At 36.5% G+C, this 26,448-nt stretch overlaps 1 protein-coding gene across 1 annotated transcript in view; it reads left to right on the forward strand.

Moving 5' to 3' along the window:
• Nucleotides 1-25,408, forward strand: part of LOC114355783 (uncharacterized) — a 113,550-nt gene extending 88,142 nt beyond the window's left edge. Inside the window, exons 4-6 of the mRNA XM_028308805.1 lie at nt 19,903-20,036; nt 20,723-20,924; nt 25,137-25,408. Coding sequence (XP_028164606.1) covers nt 19,903-20,036; nt 20,723-20,924; nt 25,137-25,309 — 509 coding nt within the window. The 3' untranslated portion in view covers nt 25,310-25,408. The remainder of the gene's footprint in view (nt 1-19,902; nt 20,037-20,722; nt 20,925-25,136) is intronic.
• The last annotated feature ends 1,040 nt before the right edge of the window (nt 25,409-26,448 follow it).

A 26,448-nucleotide genomic window follows, 5' to 3' on the forward strand; every position in this document is an offset into this window, starting at 1 on the left:
TCAAACGGTTACAATTAATGTAATTATACTAATGGCTCAATCTGAGATCAAATGTCTAATGATGCGACCAAGCTTAGGTAACACGAGAGAGAACTAGTTAGCTAGCTGATTGATACTGCAGTCCTCAATGGATGTTTGAAAGTATTACGCCCGTATTCACAAAAATTACTATGAGGTCTCACAGTGCGCGTGGACGCACAGGGTGACACACGAACAAATCACAGAGCTCTATTCAAGGCTGTGCGTTCGTTGCTGCTCCACTTAAGCATGCATTTTTTGCGAATAGTTAATAGTTGAGTTAGTGTGTTCAATCAAACATACCTGAATGTAGTACAAAAGATATTGTGAAGATAATAAATAATAAATAGCGATTAAGGAAACAGCGATTTCCAAGGTATAGAGCTATAAATATAGGCATAAAGCTAGCCTTGAGAGGACTCCAGTGAAGGTCTGAGAGCAAAAGTAATCCAATCACAGGTGTGATACTCGTAGCATGGGAGTGTGCAGAGTACAGTGTGCCAGTGTTTTCCTCTCACAAGAGTTGAGTCTCACTGGATCATAATGAAACTAGCATTAGGGGAGACCTCTGTACAGCAGTAGATTGAAGACTCATGACATGATTGTGAGAGTGTCTGTCAGAATGACTTTGAAATTGCACTGTGGTATGATTTGAAATTGCACATTTGGTATCTCTCGACATTTTCGTATCAAAACACAATGCGCGTTGAAGCAGGCCTGGCTCACTCCGCGCGGTACATCCGATAATTACCTACAGCGAAGCGCCCCGCCGGCGGGTATTATATCAGTCGAGTGTCACGCGCTCGCCCGTCAGGACGCTGGCTTGCGTTTTAGTATGATTATAATTCTATGATCGAAGTATTATTTAAAAATGGACATAAAGAGAAAGAAATATTGTGCGGCGTTTGGGTGTTTAAATTCGAAGAGAAATTACCGGATTTATCTTTTTTTTTCGCTTCCCAAAGATGCTGAAAGGTATGTTGGCCATGTAGGTAATCAATAATAAAATTCTTAGGATAGTATAGGATTCTTTATTTTTCTGTAATAGTATGTTTAATTTATCTGTCTTATGTTAAAATAGGTAGGTTTGAATGAAGACATTGTAATAGAACAAGTTTTTTTAATCCTAATTAGGTATTTATTTGAAATGTTATTTTTACTTACCTACATACGTACCTCATTACAAATAAGTAGATTAGTTATTTTTTCACTAGACAGCAACCCTAACAGCGTAAGAAGAGTTCAGAGGCACGCGATAGAAAGAGACAAAACTTGTAGGTGAATAAAATTGTAGGTACGTAGTGCTGTGCGAGCTGAATTCCACAGTATCGCGTCGCAGCAAGACTCGCATTTATTTAAATCGTCGTGCGGAGTAATCCTTCTGTACCTGTACTATTACTTATTCTGTGGTTGAAGCCAATTTCATTATCAACTAAAAGCACCGCGCTTAGCTCAGCATTTAGCTTCGCGTTGAATTCCACGCGTAGCGTGTGTGTAAGGTTATAATAATACTAGCTTTCCGTCCGCGGCTTCACCCGCGTGAAATTTAGTTTGTCACAGATCGTGATAAAGTATAGCCAATATGTTAATCTGGTTTATAAGCAATAACACTGTAAGGTTTCATCAAAATCAGTTCAGCAGTTTTTGCGTGAAAGAGTAACAAACATCCAGACATCCAAACTTTCGCATTTATAATATTAGTAATATAGTAACCTAGATAATAATGTACGTATAAAACATCGGTGTTACGGAACAGACGATACACGTCTACATCCCAAATTTTCAAACATTACAATAATATTACATGAATATTCATTTCTTATTCGTTAGTACGTATATTGTACTTGGGGGAAACATTATCATACTCATAGAGAGGACTAGACTAGTCTGATATTGATTCTAGGAAAGATACTGGTATGTTTTATAATTTCAAAGGCCTGGAAACCTGTATCCACGAAATGTAGCATGTTTTTTGGTGTTTCCCTTTAATCAAGTAGGTATACTTAAAATACGACAAGAGAAACTTTTATCATTTTTCTCGTTTATATGACATAGAGATAAACTATAATAAAATCGTTTCAAATATACTACACTCGTTTGTTTCAAATCAAATCAAATCAAATCAAATTTCTTTTACATGTTACATGAATTAGTTTACATGAATTACGACTCAAATATCAATCAATGTTCATTCTTACAGAAATTCTAACTATCACAAGATTTAATTTAAGCTTGAATTTGAGTAACGGATCCTAGCAGACCTTACCAGGAACAATGAAATCCAGGGCATTATTACGTTTATTTCTATTTAGAATTCACAAAGGTAAGCTCCTTAAGTCGCCAATAATATGATGTAATGAACTCGTAAACAATAAGGTTGACGTTGTGTAAACCTACATCAGTCTGCGTGATATAATGTTGATGTTACGGACAGCCTAGGTCAATCCCTGTTAGGCCTGGGTTCCACCAAGGCAGAGCTGAGCAGAGAAGTATTTTGCTCAATAACACTCACTAAAAAAAACAATCAGATTCCATATTTTCCATTGCTCTAACTTCGCTCAACTCCACTTCCCGCCACGCTGCAAACGCTGTCAAAATCTAAAGAAAAATTCGTCCTCCGCACCACTCCGCTCTGCTCTGTCTTGGTGGAAACCGGGCCTTACAGTAGGTTGTTAGCAAATGCTAACAAGATTGTGTCTATTGCATCAGTTGTTTTCGAGTTATTCTGCACAGCATCGAAAGTGCAGCATTTTACTTTAAAAACGTTGACATACTCGGCTATTCGTTCGTGAAAACTTGAAATTCGTTAACACTCGTTACTATGAGTGTACTTTTTTAGAGTATCGAGGTCCTGGTAAAAATAACTTAATGATCAATCCCATTGATCTAATTTAAAAACTGCCTAAATGACACCGTTCAAGTTTTACTTTGTATTAACTAGAGATAGAGGTTTTCTAATATCATCATCGTTTTTTGCTTTAATCTAGGATTTTATCAACCATTATGGATTTGAATGATTCAACCTACCCCTGTATAAAGGTACCAAAAAGAATGTTATAGGTCTACAAAATCGGACATAGAGAAATGAATCAGTTTGTCATTTACACTCCACTGGCTGCCGTTATCAAGCCGCGGATATGTTGGCATATTTTTTTAGTTTTACTGACAGTTCGGCAGATGCGGGACATATGAACTTTGGTTGGCATTTTTTTGTGCTTTGGGATTTTTACATTCGTCAATTTTATTTTCATTGGCTTTTGGAAAATCTCTTTTGTGTTGACTTAGGTAAGCCGTATTATACTGATTTCTCTAGATTATCTAGATCGGAGGTTCTGAACTCGATTTCTAAGTTAGTTTAACAAATTGAAAATGTTTTGTGTGTTTTCTGTTAACATGGTGATACTTACACCCGTAGGGTAAGTCCAGGATAGATGCCCCACTTTTTGAAACAGCTCTGTAACTCAGTCAGTAAGTTTTTATCAACAATTTGACCTTAGTATCTGTAAACTTTGGTCTTTCGTCTATGATATTACTATAATTATTTTAGTTTAAGTTATACCGATTCTGAGTAAATACTATTTTAATTGACCTCTAAAAAGTGGGATAGACGCCTAATGTGGGGGATAGAAGACTGACTGTATGATTGCTTCAAAGGATAGATGCCTGATGCAGGGATAGATGACTCGTTAATACAGTTTTTGAATTCTAAGGATCAAATGCATTTTGAAATCAAACAAGCCAAGTATTATTATTTAACATTGTTTGTTATTAAATGAATTAAAAATGAAATTTAATATTTTTTATTAACCTTTAACCGACGACGTGATTTTTTTGTCACGCCGTCTGCGACGTGCGGTCTGTGGGACCGCTATACTGTTTACTCAAAAAGTAATCATTTTTTGTATAAAAGTATATTGGTTTTATATTTTTTGAGAACATTATAGTATTACAAATAAACATACGTATAATTTGTGAGGAATCAATGTATATTATTTATTTAAATATGGCTAAAACTTTTTTGACCCTTAATTTCATTGAAATTACACTAGCGCTCAATAATACCTACATAACTTGTAAATTTTAATCAAAGCAAGAAAAACTATACTCGTTCCTAAATATAGTGAATATAATTAATAAAATAAAAATAAATGACACGTACATTACATGCACAAAAAAATTTTGACGTAGAGTAAACATTAGGCACAATCAGGACATTATTTTTTACCGCATGCCAAGCATTTTCGGTATGCATAGGTAACACCTGTAAGATAATTTCGTTTTCAATTTAGGTGGACTAAAATGTACGTCCTTTTTGCAGCTGGTGCAATGACATCAGGCTGATTTGGCATGTCAGAGCCTATAATAATAGATGTCACTGTTTGCTTTACCACCCGTTTCGCGGTATTTTTTTACAGACTACCATCTTTTACATAATTATAAGTCCTAATATCAATATATCATTAGGAAATGTCTTTTGCTAGGTTGTGGTGGCCCAGGATCCATCAATTTTACAAAAAATGAGTCGTCTAAAACAAAAACGCATGTTTTAGTATGGTACAAAAAAGTCACGTAGTCTGCGACGTGCGGTCCCACAGACCGCTGTTGAACTTTAACTCGAATTATCTTATCAAAACTGCCCTTATCGATGTAACCACTACCTGTAATCGCGTATGGGCAACTAAACTCGAAGGTACTGAGACGCTCGGGACACGGGAGTAAGTAGAACATTGCAATCCAGAAATTTCAAAAACCGGAGCGGTCTGTGAGACCGCACGTCGTCGGTTAAAGGTTAAAAATAGTACATACATAGTACATCCACCCGAAGTCGGGTAAAAAGGTAATTCGATCAGAAGGGCACCCTATTTATTACTTTTCTTAGGTTAGCCGTACTACATTCTTTTTTTCTTCTTACTTGCTACTTGTGACAAAAAGAGCAGGTTAGGATAGATGCCCCTAGGTGCATGGGACATGGCCCTAAGGGCATCTATACCCAAAAAAAAATAGGCAACTATCCTTTTAGCATAGGATAGGTGCCTTTTTTAATAAAAAATATAATAACACTAAAAATCTAATTCAACATAGCTATCCCGTCTAATTTATAAGATAGTCTATCAAATTATATAAAAATCTGCTTCATTTTACAGCTGACAAAAAAATTATCCATTAAAAGATACGTACCAATTTTATTTCGACGCTCGCTAAGGTTTGGCCGCGGAAGATTTTTGCTCTCACTGGCTAAACGAATGCACTCTTTGATGGTTTGCGAGGCGAAAAGTGGTACGGGGAGGTCCCTTTCTATTATACGTACTATAACTTTAGGCTAAGTTGCTTGTAACATAGTGTACTTAAAATCGCGGCACCTATCCCAGTGGGGCATGTATCCTGGAATTACCCTATTCACAAACGATGCTTGCTTAAGTGAAGCAGCAAATTGAACGCACAGCATTGAATAGAGCTCTGTGATTGGTTCGTGTGTGACCCTGTGCGTCCACGCGCACTGTGAGACCTCATAGTAATGGTTATGAATACGGGCGTTACCGACTGCTTACCTATTTCTAACACCTACCTACATAATTATTGTTACCTATGTTCCAGAAATAAAAAAAAAATATTTGATTTGATTTGGATAGGACATACAGGCTTCAGTGAACCCAATTTTCCGATATAGCACCCATATTTTGCAGTTCGATGGACGTGAGACTCTCGGTCAGATAGAGGTACCTACGTCAAAAAGCTCTTTAAAGTAGTAGAGACAGCTATTTCATCGTGTTTCTGTTTCCTGAAAAGGACCTAAATTACTAAAACGCATTAGAGTGAAAACCTCATAAGTGTAAAAGTCAAAAGTAGTAATTTTTAAGTAGGAAGAAGATAAAACTGCGTGCTCCAAAATTTTTGTACGGCGTTTTTATGTTTTTTTGTTAATTTATATGTAAATTAAATCCGTTTTTATATCCAGAACTGTTATATTCTTTAAATTTGACCGAAATATATGAGTATGAGAAAACACATTCCCGAGGTTTTCACTCTAAGACGATAAGAGTTATACTTAGTTGAATTTGAAAAGTCTAACGCATTGTTGTGACTTTTGTTTGCCCATATAATAAAAGAAACATCACGACTTGTTCATTTATCTAAAGGTAATGAAATATACCTACCTATATTGGCTATTATCTAGTCGGCTTATTATGTATTGGAAATAGACGATAGACACAACATGGCGTCTGGATGTATATTAAGCTCCACCCAAACTTCCCAGAAAAGGTATAGACATGATCGGATTTGTGACAAGGTCAGGCGGTCTAAGGTAACCCTAAAATAATGGGTGTAATATCTATAGAAAAACAAATTTAGCTACAGTTTACAAAGCAAATAACTAACAAATAAGGTTAAAAAAAAAAGAATTAAGTAGATTTGAATTCGTACATACAAAATACATATTATGTATATTACCTATTCGCATTCTGGAACTAAGTAGCGAATTCAAATCTACTTAATTCTTAATAATATATTATGTAGTTCGTCAAAAAGTTACAGTATCAAATAAATATAGTGTTTGCTCGTTTGCCTCCTATCCCATAAAACAGTGATCATTTTTAGTGGGTTATAATGGTTATTAATATCGACGAGGCGTATAAAATAACAATTAATTCTATTTTGTTTAATAACTATCACATTTTAATAAGCCAAAACCTATATAGGTACACATAAAGTAAATAAAACTTTAATTACATTTTGTTTGTATTACAAGGGATACAGTCCTATCAACTTAAGCTGAGAATTGCATTTGTGTGAGTGATCGCCAAAAGTACCGTTAGTAAAACACATACAAATAAAATTAATGTTTTATTAAAAGGAAGTCTAAAAACACTTGCTACCAATTGGGCCGATGTAACGACACTTGACACATCCTTTTAAATAAATAAAAACAGGTCCTCGCTCAGCATATGCCAAGGCACGAAGTACCTCGACGCTGATATTCTGCGAGCACCGTTTATAGAGAGGGCGTCCAGCCAGCCTTACAAAATACAACAAAAAGACAAACTTTATAAAATTACAAAATAAAAACAGACTAAAAACTTTTCGTTCACACCTTTAAAATACGTATTCAATTTCCATAAAATTTCTTTCACTTGGCTGCTTAATGGATTTCGTACAAGAAATTCACTTACAGTCGGAGCCATTTCACTAATATTTGGAACACAATTACATAAAATTACACGTATCTGCTGCCAGTACCGGCGGTGAAGTGAAGTATGTGAGCGACAAGGAAGCGGTGCGTGGCGGACGCGCCGCGCTTCAGGCCGCTTGCTATAATAAACCATGCGCGGGACGCGCCGCGCTTCAAGCCGATTGCCACTCTAAACTATCGGTGTGCACTCACACAAATGCAATTCTCAGCTTAAGTTGAGAGGACTGTAGACTGTTTAAACTCTATCTGATTATTAGTAGAATACAATATAAACTCACCAACTGAAATCCATTATTTTATAACTAAGTATTTCAAAACGTAGGTATCCATAGTAAAACAATTCAGTTTTGTAACAATGGTTCAAATAATTCATTCATTATAAAAATATGATTATTTTAAAAGTACCTAATAACATTCAAAAACTGTCTTCATCAAACATAGTTAAATAGAGACTTAATGGGAAAAAAATACACAAAATTGTTCAGCTATCCTTTTTAGGAGAATATTAAGTTGGTACCAAATTTTAACGTGCTTTTTCAAGCATGGAAATGACTAGAGATAAATGCCACTAAACATGATCCAGTTAAAATACGTTCACCAACATTCATCAAAAAGCAAAATTGAAGCAACATTTTAATTGCAATAGCTAATAAAACCTTTGATTAAACTTTCAAAATCTTCATTATTTCCGGAAAGCTCTCGACGTCGCTTTTCACGATTGAGCTTTCATAACAACTTTTACAGCGCCCTTCAACATTTGGGGAGAGCTTTCCAATCAAGTAGCTTTACAGGCAAAAACCTAATTGATATTAAAATATGTTTAAAAATAAAATACTTTATGCAGAAAATACGTCACAAGTTATGTTTTGTTTATGTAACTTTACCATGAGTTTACATTAAATATACTCGCTGAGTGCGTAAAAAAATCTTACGTTTAGTTAAAAGTAACCGCTAGAGGCGCTGTATCTGTACATTTCATTAAATTTAATAAAATTAAAGTAGGTACAACAGTTGTACCTACTCGCATGCGAACGCGTAAAAAAATTAATGAAATGTACAGATACAGCGCCTCTAGCGGTTACTTTTAATGTAATGTTAACTCATGGTAAACACGCAAAATAATCACATACCGTCCTACACAAAATTAAATTATCTATTCATACCTATCCAACGGCATCCTAAATTCAAAAATTATTTGATAGGCATCTATAATATACTAAGTAGATACATACGCGCAATGCGTGCGTACGTTTAAGTATGATAATATCATTTGTTATAATATATTAACGCTGTTACTGAAAACATAATGGAAATGAAGAAAAGAAGTCTCAGTCCAACAGTTCTTTTATGCTGGAATTTTTTTTGAAAATGTACAGAGGCGCGAATTTCTTATGTAGTTTAATACGTGCGATGTTTGCGCCAAATATTATGCAACGCGAAAGTTTAGAATTAATTATTACAAAAATGAGTTGTTGACCGTGCCTTTGAACTTTTCCGGTTGGTAGTTTCTTTTGTCTATGCTGAAAACGTTTTTAATGCCTTATAAATTTACAGAAGAAAGAGGCTATTATTATTATTATGTTATTCATAATAAAGAAAACTGAATCCTCCATATCCATCAGTGCAGAATAGAATTTTCCATTTTTGAGTGTGAGTTTTATTACTGACAGAGATCTTTACGTTATATTTGAATTTCTGTGCTCTATAATCTTGGTGAGCCAAATCATTACTGTTTGACATAATAGTGATAAGAGGAAACCTTCTGCATCTAATGTATGCTATGGTAATACCTACTCATATGATGAACACAGACATTATTTTAACGAATGGGCTACAAATTTTCAGTATTTACCGGGCGTTACTAGAGTGGAAGAGAAAAAACAATATTTATTATTATTTTGTGTGTTTTATGGAGTCCATTGTACAGTACTTGTACTTATAATAAGTGTACCAACCCGACACAAGAGACTGGATACACGAGTGAACAGTTGGTTAAACTCAAAATTATTATCACATAATAATTCGATGCATATCATTTAATATTTAAGATGGACACACTTAACATTTTTGAGTATCACCAACTGGACTCTAGTGTCCAGTCTCTTGTGTCGAATTGGTGAATAACCATTTAGAGGGTAATAGTTCTGTATCGTTTTGACACATTGCTACATCCTCTGAAACAAAGCAAGAAGTAACTAACTATTTAATTTAGCGTAATTGATTCCAAATTAAGCAGCACAAGACATTTGCAGTTTCTAAATTACAGACGAACAAATAAGCACATATTACAAACTAGTTGAAATTCGAGGCATCCACTTAAGGGCACACTCGTCTTTCTCTCCACAATGGTTTAAGGGATGTGGGCGTTTTGTTGTCACCAATTCAAGGGAAATAAGCATTACAACTAATTCAAGGCGCTTATCCCGAATATTCTAATATACCAAGCGTCGCCTACACCCGGAAGTAAATAAATAGTTGCCATGGCGATGGAGGCTGTGACAGGAAGAGCTTACACCCGAGTAAGCTCACTTTGCATGGGCGGAAGTAAACAAGTTTTTCCTCATAGTTTGGACTATTTTTTGGTGACACGTATTAATGACAACTCATTTTCACTTTCGTGGAACTGACAATCTTCTTTCCTGGTTGTAGTTTTTGTTCGTTCTTTTTTTAAACATTAAGGCAATAATTTTGACGTTTGTAAAGTAAAATTGTGCAACCCAGTCTTACGTATTTAAACCATTGACAATAGAAAAACGATACGATCTTTTATGTTATGATCTAATTTCCATAAGACATACATTGAAAGTATATTATGTTATAATAGAAGTTATAAATAAAATCAACCACAATATCAATTAACTTACAGAGAAAATCTGAAGGCCATCTCTAGCAAAAACATAGCTGATTTATTGAAACAAAACCAACAAAAACAAAGCTCCTTACGTCTTTTAATCGATTAGATTACCTAAACAAAAATATTGTTTCAGGGTTGTTACAAAGATTTTAATTCCAGGAATTAGGTATCAGGAATTCGCTTCAAATCTGTTTTTCAATTAAAAAATAAATAAACAGTTAAGTGGGCCAAATGTTCTGTTACTAAACTCTTTATTTATTTTTTGACTGGCTGTGTTTTTTTACGGAACTATATTCCCATCTCTCGTTCCCACCGATGTGACTCCTGTGTAGCCAGGATCTACAGCTTAACCGCCAATAAAAAACCAACCAGTGAAGGCCAATCATGATGTCGTGCCCTGCTTGCCCAAACAACTGCACGCAGGAAGATTTAATGAAGGCTACTGACAACGCCACTCTTGTGGCGGAGTTTTGGGCTGACGCAGTGTAGGTTTGTTGTTGACACGACAAGAAGAAGTGAAGGTCAAGTTTATCCCGGGGTAAAGTTACTGTCATTAGACCCGCAACGACAGAAGACAAACCTTTGTTTTGTTACTTATGTAATGACGTTCAGTCTGACACACGTAACGTCATTAGGCCAGAAGCCCATTGAAATGCTAGATTTGAATGTACTGAAGTTTCTAGACGTCCCATACTGAGATAATAAAACCGTCCCGAGCGTTTCAAGAACATCAGACTATCGTAAACTACACTCGCTATACTAATCTCTATGTGCGTGTATTTAGAGCTCTGTATTGCGTCAAACGGCTTATCTTGTCTTGCCTATGCATGTAGAGTTTAACAATATGATAAATTACGTCAGATTTGCTCAATCAAAATTACTGAAGCGATTACACTTGTAAGGGCTTAAGGGCAAAGCGTATGTAAAAGAGCCAGGCCAGTTCAATAGCTCTACCTAGAGTTTACGTTTAGTGCGTAAAAAATGTAAGGCAGATTGCACGGCGCCCCTAGCGGTTAGTAGCAGAACTAAAAATATTAGTATGAGTTCATCTCAAATCATTAGTTGAAAAACCTATCGAAATGTATACGATAGCGACTCAGTTACGGAAAAGTTTCTGTACCGTTAATTTAAAAACGTTAAAACCGTTCTAACAAAAAATATAATGACGTGTTTTGAAAACTGGTATAATGATTATTTCAATGGATTGATTTAGCTGTTTATTTTTATCTTCTATGACGTATTATTACATTTATCTGTAGACTCAAAATGCGTTATTTTTGCTCTAGTTTCTCTGATGTTCTGTTTCATCTCAAATAAGTTAAATTTAAAGACTAAAATCCAGGCGAAGCCGTGGAAAGAAGCAAGTTATTAGTAAATATTGCCTGTCCGAACTATTGTACCAAAATACGATTATAACAACTTAAACATAGGTATAAGTAAATAATCAAAACGTGCACTAAAATTGAAATCCATTTAGATTCAGCTCGTATGTGGTACGCCAAATGCAAACAATATAATATTATTATTATCTTGTTTCTATTTTAGTTTTACAAAGGTTCACTTCTCTACATTTACAATCCCTAAGGCATTTTACTAGTCAACAATAATATTGGATCTTGTATAATACACTCAACATCAAATAAATCGCACCTTCCACGACGCGAACTTTAAAGATTTTCTTCTGACACAATCATGTTGCCCCAACAATATTGGTGTTATTTGAAAGCCCAATAAATAAACTTAAAGAAAAACACATTTAATTTTTTTATAAACAATTAACAGGTACCATAAATGTGACTTGAATAAACGTCTCACTTGGGGCTCACCTCTGGGATCAAGTAGCTCAATTTTTGTGGTTATAAAACCAAATAATGATCTTACGTGTCCTTTTTAACAGATGGATAGCGATTAATCTCAATTTAACAGCTTTAAAGCCATAAAAATTGCTTAAGCGTAACTACCTATTTTTTGAAGAAGTGACTCTGGATCCTTCTAAAGAAACATTTTTGGGGTAAAAACCTTTCCTTTAATGAAATGAAGTTTAGAACTAGGCTTTCAAATGATGTCAATGTTGGTGGGAAGTGGGGAAGCATACGTTTGATAAGTGATTGTCGCGGAAGGTGCGATTTATTTGATGCCGAGTGTAGAATATCTTATGAATTGATTAAGTACATCTTATTATGATTGTATGAGTTCTCGTACATCAAGTACACGTATAAGTTTGGTTATATTATTTTCTCTTTATGAGTTTTCAAGATAATATGAACACACTTTCCTAATATAAGTTTTCGATTTGGGGCCACATGCCACTTGTAAAAATGATGATGTTTTTTTTTCTCTCGCGCTCAATTCAATCTCTAGGTACCTATCATTACTAAATTTTTCTCACGAAATGATCTTTCTTTGGAACCGTATTAGGTACTTCGTGGGAAACGTTTCAGCCCCCCTAGACAAAACGCACTTTTTGATCGAATCGAAAATCAAATCCGTCAAATTCCATACAAAAAAGGGGCTTTTCGACCACTTTTCGACTGGTTTGCGATTATAATGGCACTTTGTCTAGACCCACAGATGACGTTCTGGGAAAAAGTTTAGGTTTTCATTGATGAAAGTTTTAAATACTCGTAGCTTACCATCAGTGGTTTCAAATATTGAGGGATTTTTTTTATTAATATAAAAGCTGGTATAAGCCGCTCTATTGACAGCTTTCGCCTCTGGCTGTCTCTGTCCGTAGATTTCGATCTGTCACTAATTTTGTTCACGATTTCATAGTCTTTCACAAATGTATCAACGTTTATCATAATAAAAAAGTGACAATTGACTTGGCAACCGAGTGACCTGATAGGTATTTTATGAAATAAAGGATAATGCAGCATAAGTGAATTATTGTTCAACACCCAATTGGCAGAAAATAAACAGTATTAAACCCAGGTGAACTGGTTATAGGTTCATAAACCGATTACAATGTAGACTAATGAGATCTGATGAGCGACACGCTAAATAGCATAAACCTTGGTTTCACGTTCTAATTGGCAGAGGCTGTTTGACTTGGACGTGTAAATCAATTCCCTTGACATCTGTCACGATCAGAAATAGAACAGCCAATGCTTTAAGTACCTATTTACGAAAATACATAATATAAAAGTTTTCCTGTTTTCTTGCTGAGGTGTGAATTTTCCCCTTCACACTGTTTGAAAAAATAGAAAAAGTAAAAACAATTTACAGGTATTTTTCCCATGTAAATGTAAAGCAGCTAATGTTGGATTATACAGGATACTTTTATTGTATAAACAAAAAAATATTTGGTACAAAAAGCATATTCGTAATTATCTAAAACAATTTACAAACGAGCGGCCATAAAATAACAACTTACTCGTACGTTTGTACAGTTGACAGTACTTAACTGCACATTTTTAGTAACTACCAAATAGCACTCATAACAACAAAACATACCACTGAAATAAGTATTTAACGCCAATCCGAAGTTGCACGGAAATTCAATTATTGTGTTTGACGTGACAATGGAATTTTAAAATGACTGCAATAAAATTACATCTGTTAGAAATAATAAATCCGTAAATAGGGACTTTGTCGTTGCTTTACGTGGTGTGTGTTAAGTACTCCTATTTGCTTTTTCGTTAAATTAGTTTTCTTTTAAAGCGATACCTGTCTAAATCCTCAAATAGTCCTCTTAGGGCTATATTTCACCGGGAAACCATGGCGGCGCAACCAGTCGCCGGCTACCAACTAAATGTATGCAGCTTTGCGCAACCAAACGGACACCAGGTGTGTGACTCTCTATAGAGCTGCATACATTTTGTTGGTAGCCGGCGACTGGTTGCGCCGCCATGGTGTCCCGGGGAAATATAGCCCTTAAGGCTTGGTATTTCTGCTAAAGTAGGTATTTCGCGCTGTCAAAATCTGCGCGCGCAATACTTCGCCGAAGACAGCGCGCCAAAGAGCTCTCGCGGCTACACAGTATAGAAATACGCAGTTTAGAAATACGCAGTTGGTTAGGTTAGGTTGACTTCCTTCCGTTCAAGCGTCTCACTCACAGCACTTTTTAATACAAATCATATCCAAGTGATACAAATTAAAACAACTTTCAAAATTTTTGGGAATATATTTTAGAATCGAATAAATATAGAATATAACTGCCAAAGTAAACACGGTTCAAAGAGGCGTGGCGTCACCCGACCTTCCGGAAGTTCCACGCTGGCTAAAAGAATTTCAAGATTACGTCACCCGACCTATCGGTAGATCCTCGGGATCTTGAGCGATTAGGAAAAACATTTTATGATCAGTTACTCGTAGTAGCGATTATTTAGAGCTTGGATAATAAATTATAGTTGTTGCAATTCACAAAGCTTTGCATGTGGTTAATTACATTAATCAGTACACGCATCAATTTTGTTCAGTCTTTTTGTTTATTAATAAATATAAATATCATACTAAAATTGCATACATATTTGTTTGTATTGGTCTGGGTGTTTTCTTTCCATAATTTATGTATAGGGAACGTGCACATCGATGGTGCTGCCAACTGGTGTCATAAATTTGAATGTTTTACCCTAGTTTAATATTTGACATTTACCATTTACATACAACACGTGTAAATAAACATAATTTTATAAGTGAAAAAATTGGTGAAAATATATTATTATATACTTAATAATAATGCATTGTTCCATTCCTGGATGTACCAACACGTCAAAAAAATACAGTAAATCAAAATACAAAGGTGTTATAGCCAATGATTCTCCTAAAGTAGCTGTGGAAATATCCCGTGATTCTAGCTGTTTACATACATTCAAAAGTTTCAGCTTTTTGGCTGGTGTTGGAAATAGCTCATACATTTTCATTCCCTTATCATAACCCAATAATTGCCGGTAAGATGGTTTACCCCATTGTTGGGCATTACTTGTTTTTGATTTAGCACTTTCTGGAGAATTTACATAATGAACTAAGGCACATACATGTTTACATTTACCTGATAGGCCAGCCTTGCATTTACAAATTGCACTTATAATGTTTCTGTTACAATCAAGCTGAAAGTTGAGAAAGTACATAAATAGAATTAATGAAACGTATACTTTGAAAACATAATACATTTCATAAATTCAAAGGTAATTCAGAAATAATTACAGTAATTTGCACGTCGTAAAGAATAAGAATTTTTGTTTGTGCGACAATTTTACCAGTTATCACAGTATCATTTTTGTCGTGAGTTTTCTCTTCAACATCTAACACGTGGCCGGCCTCGAAGAGCTTTTTTCCTTTTAATATATTTTGACTACGTTGTCGATCATTATTGATTGGTCATTACACCCATATTTTATAATTTTAATCATCATAAAACATAAAAATATGTAATTTTGATTTTTGTTTATATTGTTGACAACACGATGACAGGTCTGATAAGTTTCTTTTATTGTCCGCATAGTGTCTCTTCTGTCGCAGTAGTGCTGCCACCTATAGTTTGTGCACGGTCCCTATAACGTATGTACGGGTACGGGGCTCTGTATCGAAAATCACTATGAGCAATAAGCATCACACACGGTTACCTGGAGTGCATTACCGCAGCAAAAAGCTTGCCATCTTAAATGAACGGTATAATATCGAGGTTTCGTCAGTACAGTTGCGAACAAAGGTGTTTGTGTAGTGTAGTTGAGTTGAGAGGTCAGATTATTGAAATAATAAAACGAACATTTTATTTTTTAAATACATTTTAAAAATAATTTACATTACAGATAACAATGAGAGGATGACATTGCAAGGTGGTGCCAGTCCAGTCTTAAATCCGTTGATATATGCTGCATCTGCCATGTTTTTGGCTAAAAGATTCTTCTATCTTGCAGTTTAGACTTTTATTACAGACCTCAGACAGTATTTTTGGAAAACTTTTACGCATGGTGGAGGAAGGGACGCTCTAGAGACTCAAGTCTAGAAGGAGTCACATGAACTCCAAGTTTTAAATCCGTTGACATCTGCTGCATCTGCCATCTTTTTGGCTAGAAGATTCTTCTATCTTGCAGCTTAGACCTTTAGCTACAGACCTTAGACAGTATTTTTGTGAAAATTCTTACGCATGGTGGAGGAAGGGACGCTCTAGACACTCAAGTCTACAAGGAGTCACATGAACTCCAGTTTTAAATCCGTTGACATCTGCTGCATCTGCCATCTTTTTGGCTAGAAGATTCTTCTATCTTGCAGCTTAGACCTTTAGCTACAGACCTTAGACAGTATTTTTGTGAAAATTCTTACGCATGGTGGAGGAAGGGACGCTCTAGAGACTCAAGTCTACAAGGAGTCATATGAACTCCAGTTTTAAATCCGTTGACATCTGCTGCATCTGCCATCTTTTTGGCTAGAAGATTCTTCTATCTTACAGCTTAGACCTTTAGCTACAGACCTTAGACAGTATTTTTTATTATTTATTTGTGTCAGTGTGCTCTTCTAAAGAGTGTAAGACGATTGTATGTAGGTACTATTAAAATGTAATTTTAACTCATTGGTTTTGTCTCATATTTGAGGAATGTACTATGTATCATGAGTAGAGTCTTCGTTTAAAAGGATGCGAACGATTTAAATTTCAATAGGTAGACAAAATTGATAATTCTTAATTATCAAAAATTTAAGCTTTCTCCAGTAACACTGATATTATTATACTGTGACTCATCAAAGTCATCATTGTCAAAAATATTGACAAATCGTGAACTGTCACGGCCAAAAAACTGACACGCGTCCGTCCTCCGTAAGCGCCACCGCGCGACTGATTGAGATTGTCCAAGCCGTCATGGACAATTTTTTCCAAATTTTTTAACATAGTAACTAAATAAGACGCAATATAAAAATTTCATCCGTTAAAAGCCCTCAAGTTATTTCTGAACTTTAGTTTAGTAAAAGATTTAGAATCTCAAATCGCTTATTTTAAAAATAAAACCATAATTAGAAAACGAATAGAGGTAACTTTGGGAATTTATTCTATCGAGTCAACTTCATCAAATCGTGTTTCCATCCGTTAATAGCCCTAGAAAATATCCTCAACTATGCCCAATAAAAATCTTAGCCTTTAATTTTACTGTTTAGTACCTCAAAAATGAAAAATGAAAACCTCATTTTCGCCATTTTCTCTGCTACCCGGCCTTACTCTTAACACTAGAAGTGCCGAAGATTACGACCCCCCTAAAAGCGCCGCTGGGTCAATTTTGTCCCGGCATGTATTTTGTAACATTTTTTAAGTTTCAGGCATGAATATTATGGTTAAAACTATTTGTAGTATCCTTAAAAAAAGGTTTATCTATGTGGTTAAAACAATATGTACTTATTTCTTTAAAAATATAAATGTATTCAATTTTAATTTGGAATTATTAAAATTTAGATATTTTTGGTTTCATTTAAAAATAGTCACATATTACGTGGTGGTATACTGTATTAAAATCATGAAATTACTGCTTTAACTAGTCATTATTATTTTTAAATAAAAAATAAATATCTTAAAAATAATAGTGCACATTTTGCACAAAGTTTTTTTGTATGGTTTTTTGTCTATCTGGTGTACTATGTGTTTAGGAATTTCTATATGTATGGTTATTTTTCTGTTATCTGTACACAAACAATTAAGTTTTTGACCAATTACAATGAAAATTATGTACGTTTAATCGTTAAAATTTTATAAGTCACACATTTTAAAAATGTATCAAATCATACAATGTATGAACTGGCTTATGTCTAGAGGCCATCTTCCTACTAATATTATAAATGTAAAAGTTAATAAATATTGATGAATTGAAGGATGGATGGACTGATGAATGGATAGGATGGATAAATAGGTGGATATATGCCTGGAACTTGAACTAAGTGAGTATGGATTCATGGTTAGATCGATGGATGTTTTTTCACTCTTTTACGCATAAAATACTAAGCCGATCTTAATAAAACTTTGCAATTTTATTGTTAATACTTCAGAATAACATAATATAGGCTATAATTTAGAGTAATGTTCAGTTATTTGGTCAAAAAGCAACGATAAGTGTCAAGAAATTAGGTCTTTCTATGATAAACTTAATTTCTCACGGGTGAAGTCACAGGCAAAAACTAGTACAATATATTTACATTTCTGCATTGTCACGAGTCACTTAAACTCTCCTCACCTCTCCACTTTCGTATCTCCTCGAAAAAAGGACTCTTCATCGAATTATTGTGGCAAATACCAGGGTGGGACAAAATTGACCCAGTGGCGCTTCTAGGTAAAACCGATTTTTAAATTTTTTCTATTAATGTTATATTATCAAAAACATTAAAAAATGATAAAATTCAATAAATCAGAAAAAGTCAAAAAGTTTCATGGACTTTCGTTGAAAAATAAAAAAAGTTAGAGCTGATCAAACTCGCGAGTGGGACAAAAATGGGACGGCGGCCTTTCTAGTGTTAAGCTATTAGGTAGGAACTAAGTTTTTGTCGCAAACTCGTCTTTATAACAACAGCATAAGACCCCATAGTGTTAAGCCGTCAGTACACTATTAACCAAGCCCAAAATAAACTAACCTTTATCCGAAAAGCGATCAGTCCGATTGTTGTTAATTTATTAATCGAATCAGGATTGCTAGCGCTAACGTCTATTGAACGTTTTGATAGAATAATTGATTAGCAATTATGTAAGCATTGTTCAAATCTAAGCCGATTTGATGACTGTTAAAAGATGCCAAATAAATAATGGGCTTAAATGGAGATAGCTTTTGTCAAACAGGTGTCTCTAATTTAAGACCGTTTAAACGTTTTCTTTTAACAAAAAATAGCTTAATTTAAAACGAAAATTTTTTCAGTGTATCTCAAGTAATAAATAGGCTTTGACATGACAAGTCGAGCTGGCGGATATACTATATTGATTGAGAATTAGTATTTATCAAAGTATTTTTAAATAATTTCAAGAGGAGCAAATTAAACTGCGTCAATATTTATTTTATAAAAGTATCCGAGAGAGAACCATAATTATATTCGACAGAATCTTTCAAAAATTACGTACGTTCAGAGATAATTTGTGGTACGAGTACTAGGTACCTAGTTATTATTATCGTAAACTCCTGGAACTACCAATTAGTTCCTTCTGCAAGTAGTGCCGAGCTTAATTTCGCTTCTGTAACTTAATACCAATATCAGACTCAAGATCTTACACTCATCTCCAAACATCAAAGACGGTTCGTTACAGAGCAAGGCGTGCTTCGTTAGAGCATATTCTCACATACTAGAGCTCCTTATAAAAGGCGAACGTTCCGTTTTTATTCCCTTTTTGCGATCGATGCGCTTTTGTTCTGGATCATCCGTAAAACTCACATGGCTCAAGAAACTAAAGTAAAATAATTGGTTTTCAAAGTGCCGTGAATTGTGAAAGTGCCGTGAATTGAATGGTATCGACTTTTGCATTCATCTGTCTAAATAGGCTTAAACTACGCCACTTTGCCTTTTCTTAAAAAGTTCTCTGTTAAAACCCACACCTTAATTTTTTTCCATCAGATATTTGTAAATGATACCAGAGTAAACACAAATGAGTAGGCCATCTTCATAGAAACGCACCGAGCGCGGTTTGAATGTGAGCGCGCCAATACGTATGCGGCGCGCACGCACACACTGACAAAATTTAACGTGGATTAGCGGGGCCGTGTGTGTTTCTATGAAGATGACCTACTCATTTGCATTTACTCTGATGATACGCTTCTAATCATATTGTGAGAATGTGGTTTACATTGTTTAGAATTCCAACTTTTTATGGTGGTATTATAATATCAAACTATTAAGAATTTTATTGTGACTTAAAAATAATCCTATTTTTTAACAATTCCAGCGTTGCCGAGCTTGGACCCAGTTTTGAAGGCAGACAAGGAGCGCTACCAACCAGGGGAGTTGCTGAAGGCTAACTGCACTTCATCTCCTGCGAAGCCAGCAGCCAACCTCACCATTAAAATCAATGATGAGCCGGTATGTTCCAGTTTGAATTATTTGACGCACTGTCTATAATAGGCACCTATCACATTATCAGATATGAAAAGATTTGAAATTATTTTAGCGTAAAAAGTGATTAGAGTGAGCCGGTTTGTTAAAATTTTAATGATTTAACGCACTGTCTATCCCAATTATTATTTATTTATTTTATTTATTTACACTTTTGCACATGCATATGTACAGTGGCGGACTTAATGCCAGGTGGCATTATCTGCCAGTCAACCACAGGTCGAGACATACACGTAGAGATTTGAAATGTTTGAGCTTTATGTAGAGTAATTAAGTTTGAAATGGGAGTTGAAAGGTTTTTTGGGAACATAATCTCAGACACATCATGTTGCTGAATGTCAGTCTCCAGCTATTAGTAGCAAACCGTCCTTAATGAATAATATTTTTTGCCTTCGGTACTGATTAGTATAAAAATAAAGTGGTAATTAAGTACTTTGGAAAGTATTTCTAAAAGTTATACCGCAGTATTTAATAAGTCTTGTAAGTCACCGACATCATTATTTCAAATCAACCAAGTTGTAGAAACGCCCTAAATATTTGTAAAAGTTTGAAACTGGGCTATTTTCATGGGAAAAACATGACATCAAAAAGTAAATAATTCTCTTAAAAAAATAGCACTTACCTTATCTCACCGCCAACTTCTCCAATTCCAGCTGCGCTCGTCAGAGACCAGTCTCCACGCCTCCGAGACCGGTCTTCTCTGGACCAGCGTCCACGCCGAGATGAAGGTCACTCCTCAGCTGTTCGTGAGCGAGCGGCTACGAGTGACCTGCGTGGCCTCAGTCCACGACCTGTACAAGAGAGAGGCTTACTTGGACTTCTTCACGCCTGATACAGATCCTAGGCCTGAGAGAAGTAAGTACTAAGTAACTAACAAACACACATACGGTGGAAATAAGAGCCCATAATACATCTAAGATGTCGCAGGACCTTTCAAAAGACCCACACCTAGCATTGGCCTTGGCCTATAAGGTTGGTAAGTTTGACCCTGGATTTCAATAGGTTAATAATATCAAAGATCTACGAAACTGTGCGTGGTTATTAAAATATCTGCATGGCCAGAGACTTATTTTCTCTGGACCAGCGTACACGCCGAGATGAAGGTCACTCCTCAGTGAGCGAGCGGCTACGAGTGACCTGCGTGGCCTCAGTCCACGACCTGTACAAGAGAGAGGCTTACTTGGACTTCTTCACGCCTGATACAGATCCTAGGCCTGAGAGAAGTAAGTTATGATTATGTCAGGGCTCATGCAATACACATAAACGGTAGGTGTAAGCTGTATATATGTCACCGGAAAATAACAAGACTCGTAAGTTGATCAATTTACTAGGAAGTTGATCAACTCTCGGAAAATAACAAATGGCAGTTGAAATGTACTATTTAACGCATCGAATTTTAGCTAATTGGTCAACTTACGGTACCTAGCCGTAATTTAATAATTAACTATATTGCTACAAGTAAAATCATCCACAAATGGGCCAATCGTTGCCCAGTGTACTATTTGACGGTACACTATTATCCGTCACTTAATACACTTTTCTCTGATTGGTCGACAGACACTTAGATTATGTTGTTTTAATATTTACATTTTAGAGATAGGGATATTAAAGTTCGTCTATGCTATACTATAGTTAAATAAATGAAAAATGTTTAAAAAATATAAATTGGAGCTCAAAGTTTTATTATTGTAAGTTATATTAATAATAAGTAAGTTTGTTTATTTCTGCCACTACAGACTCCATTTCACTCATCATAAATAAAATGACGCGTTATAATGAGAATTATTACCACACAAAACAACAATTGCTAATTTTACTACTGTAAATAAAGAAAATAGATAGATTTGTTTACGTTTAAACCGGTAATGGCGGCGGCCGGGTGGCGGGGAGCGGTATAAAAGCACGTGAGTCTTTTAACCAATCAACGTGCGCCTTGCCTTTGTCGGATGATTTAACGGCAAGACGCCGTAAATTAATCAACTTACTAAATTACATACGTTAAATAGTACATTTCAAATGCCGTTTATTATTTTCCGAGAGTTGATCAACTACCTAGAAAATTGATCAACTTACGATTCTTGTTATTTTCCGGTGACATATACAACTAGTAACATCACAAACAACATCACAAAAAAGATAAGTAAAAAGACCGCATGTAAACCCAAAAGCAGCGGCGTCGTGTCTCGTAGGATCTACCTGGAACTTCACATAGCGTTCTCCTAAGCCTATTAAGTGAGTAAGTTTGACTCTGGCTTTCAATATGCCCTGCTGAACAATATCACGGATTGTAGAACTACATCCGTGGTAGAAGACTCATCTCTTATGGTTCAGCCTACACGTTGTGGTCAGATACCGGTCTCCTCTGGACCAGCGTGCACGCCGAGATGAAGGTCACTCCTCAGCTGTTCGTGAGCGAGCGGCTGCGAGTGACCTGCGTGGCCTCAGTCCACGACCTGTACAAGAGAGAGGCTTACTTGGACTTCTTCACTCCTGATACAGATCCTAGACCTGAGAGAAGTAAGTACTAACTAACTAACAAACACACATACAGTGGAAATAAGAACCCATAATACATCTAAGGTATCGCAGGACCTGTCAAAAGACCCACACCTAGCATTGGCCTTGGCCCACAAGGTTGGTAAGTTTGACCCTGGATTTCAATAGGCTCAGCTGAATAACATCAGGGGTCTACGAATCTGTACGTGGTTATTAAAATATCGCCATGGTGAGAGACTTATTTTCTCTGGATTAACATGCACGAGGAGATGAAGGTCACTCCACAGCTGTTCGTGGGCGAGCGGCTGCGAGTGACCTGCGTGGCCTCAGTCCACGACCTGTACAAGAGAGAGGCTTACTTGGACTTCTTCACGCCTGATACAGATCCTAGGCCTGAGAGAAGTAAGTTATGATTATGTCAGGGCTCATGCAATACACATAAACGGTAGTGTAAGCTGTAGATACAACATCACAAAAAAGGTAAGTAAAAAGACCGCATGTAAACCCAAAAGCAGCGGCGTCGTGTCTCGTAGGATCTACCTGGAACTTCACATAGCGTTCTCCTAAGCCTATTAAGTGAGTAAGTTTGACTCTGGCTTTTAATATGCCCTGCTGAACAATATCACGGATTGTAGAACTACATCCGTGGTAGAAGACTCATCTCTTATGGTTCAGCCTACACGTTGTGGTCAGATACCGGTCTCCTCTGGACCAGCGTGCACGCCGAGATGAAGGTCACTCCTCAGCTGTTCGTGAGCGAGCGGCTGCGAGTGACCTGCGTGGCCTCAGTCCACGACCTGTACAAGAGAGAGGCTTACTTGGACTTCTTCACGCCTGATACAGATCCTAGGCCTGAGAGAAGTAAGTACTAAGTAACTAACAAACACACATACGGTGTAATAAGTAGATTTACAATTCCACAAAAAGGTACCTAAGAAATAAGAGCCCATAATACATCTATGGTGTCGCAGGACCTATCAAAAGACCCACACCTAGCATTGGCCTTGGCCCATAAGGTTGGTAAGTTTGACCCTGGATTTCAATAGGCTCGGCTGAATAATATCACTGATTTACGAAACTGTACGTGGTTATTAAAATATCTACGTGGTCAGAGACTTATTTTCTCTGGACCAGCATACACGCCGAGATGAAGGTCACTCCTCAGCTGTTCGTGAGCGAGCGGCTGCGAGTGACCTGCGTGGCCTCAGTCCACGACCTGTACAAGAGAGAGGCTTACTTGGACTTCTTCACACCTGATACAGATCCTAGGCCTGAGAGAAGTAAGTAACTGACCAAACCCGCATACGGTATAAGAGTCACAAAAGGCGAGTAAAAAGAGACCATAATTAATCTAAGAGGTGTCACAGGACACAAACCTTGACCCATTAGGTTGGTAAGTTTGACCCTGGCTCTGGCTCTCATTAGGCTCAGCTAAATAACATCAGGAATCTACAAATTATGTACGAGGTTGTTAAACTAACTCCGTGGCCAGAGGGTAATCTCCTCTGGACCAGCGTCCACGTCCGCGAGTGACCTGCGTGGCCTCAGTCCACGACCTGTACAAGTGAGAGGCTTATTTGGACTTCTTCACGCCTGGTACAGATCCTAGGCCTGAGAGAAGTAAGTAACTGACCAAACGCACATACGGTTCAAGAGTAGACTTACAATTTCACAAAAAAGGTGAGTAAAAGAAAGCCCAACAAGAGAACCAAAGGGTACATCAAGTAGGCCTTTTATTTAGCTTATTATTATGCTGTGACTCATTAGTTACGTTAGTTCGGCGCTGATTTTCACCTTTTTTTTTTTTTTTTTAGGTGGTAAAAATGCATTGAGCTGCATACCCGCCGCTGTGGTCAGGCGACGGGTTATGTGGGGCTCTCCCCTCCAGACGGGAGGGGCCTACCCACTAAAAATCCACCAGTGTCCTTCTTTCTGAGCATAGGGGAATTGCCGGTGTAGCGAACCTTAACCCGAGTTCCACCTATGCTCAGTTAATCCGCTGTGCGGACCCACCTTATTATTACCACAGGACAACTCTAAGCAGGCGCCTATGCGCCTTCCACCAGTTTATGTACAGCTGTACAATCTTTACAATTTATGTACACAATATCAGAAACCCAAGCAATATCATAGGACCTTCACCTAGCATGTACCGTGGCCAGTTAGATTGGTAAGTCTGTCCCTAGTTTTAGTATGCCCAGAAGAACATCACGGATCTGTAAATGATTATTGATCGACTTCCACGGTCAGAGACTAATCTTCTTTGGACGTCGAGATGAAGTTCACTTCTCAACTGTTCTACCAATACAAATATTTTATTTAAATCATGGACGAGCGGTTGCGAGTCAAAATCAGTAGAGGAGGCCACCTCCAAATATTTCCACAACGACCAATCCCAAGCTACTAACTAATATGCTTTCAGAAATTTGCGCCGCAGTGGTATTTCAGTGAATTTTTTTAACTTATCTTCTGTGAATTGACAAGAACCTATTAATTTAAGGCATACAGTATACAGCCCAAACATTCTTCCAAAATATTTTTGCTCATAGCATTCTTTGTTTCTATTTCCAGTCACCCTCAACGGAGGCGCGTCCAGGTGTTTCCTCAGCTGGGTGTTCTTGTTCTTCGTCATGTTCCTGCCTTTCGCCATGGGGCAGGACTTCATCTACGAAGATTACCCAGAGTACTACGAAAGCGACCACCCCATTAGATCTACTGTTGAGCGCACGCTCCTCGGCGGCTGAACCATCGCGAACTATCTGTGTGATACGAATTTAATCTGTGCGTTAGTTGTAAGACTCCTAGACTACGGACTTTTAGTCGGCCGATAGTTGGGCCCGATTCTAATTTGTATGAAGATACCAATATAGATCGTTTCATCCACGAAGATACGCCCCACCAATTTTTGGTCGAGGGAAGCGCGGGGTGCGGGGAGTTTGATCCGAGCAATCCGAGAGTCATTATTGTAGTATGCGTGTGCACTCATGGATAGCGTGTTTAGCGTGTACCAATAACACTCAAACATTAGCGGAAGAATGGAAGGGCGCGTCTTCGTGGATGAAACGACTTATACCAATGTGCGCACTTTCATATGAAACTACTGATACTGATGCATGTTCATACTGATTAACAGCTCGACCCAACTATCGGCCGAAAAAAAATCTGTAGTCTGCGTCTAGGCTAAATATTTTAACGTTAAGTCGATTTTGGGATTGCCAATGTGAAGGTTTAGTGATGTTAGCGTAGAATAACGAAGTAGTATCGGTAAACTGGAAACGTTGACATGTAAATACGAGTATCTGGATGTTGGTAAATAAGGCTATTCTTGGACTTTTTTCACATCTTTCTACTTTAGTTTTTCTTCACATAAGATACCACTAATACATATAAATAACGTGGGAAAACGTCCAAATATGTATAATGATAATAAACCAACGTGCATGACTTGATTTAACTATTTATAACACCTCAATGGTTGTCATGATTATCGAGGTTAAGCAACTAATTTGACTAGCTCTACCAAATCAATGATTCCAAAGATAGATGAGAGCGATCATTGTTTTAGCTTTAGTTGATTTAAGTCTTATTTTTAATTACCTATAGACTATGGCTATAGCAAACGATGTTTTAATAATAAATAATAATATGTTGGAAGTTCAAAGATAGCATGTTAAGTTTTAGGAGTGGGTACCTAACTAAGTGAACAATCATGTTTGATACTTATTATGCTTTATCCTTTCTCTAAAACTGGGATAACGACATACCTTTATTGTAACACAGCAACACAGCACGTTATCGGAATAGCCTACAGTGAAAATGGATGATAAAATTATGTAGCGGTTGTCAAAATACCTACCTTTAAAAGAAAGAAAAGTGTTTTAGG

The sequence above is a fragment of the Ostrinia furnacalis genome, unplaced genomic scaffold (assembly GCF_004193835.3).
Source record: "Ostrinia furnacalis isolate ACB-3 unplaced genomic scaffold, ASM419383v2 OfSCF0207, whole genome shotgun sequence".
Lineage (NCBI taxonomy): Eukaryota > Metazoa > Arthropoda > Insecta > Lepidoptera > Crambidae > Ostrinia > Ostrinia furnacalis.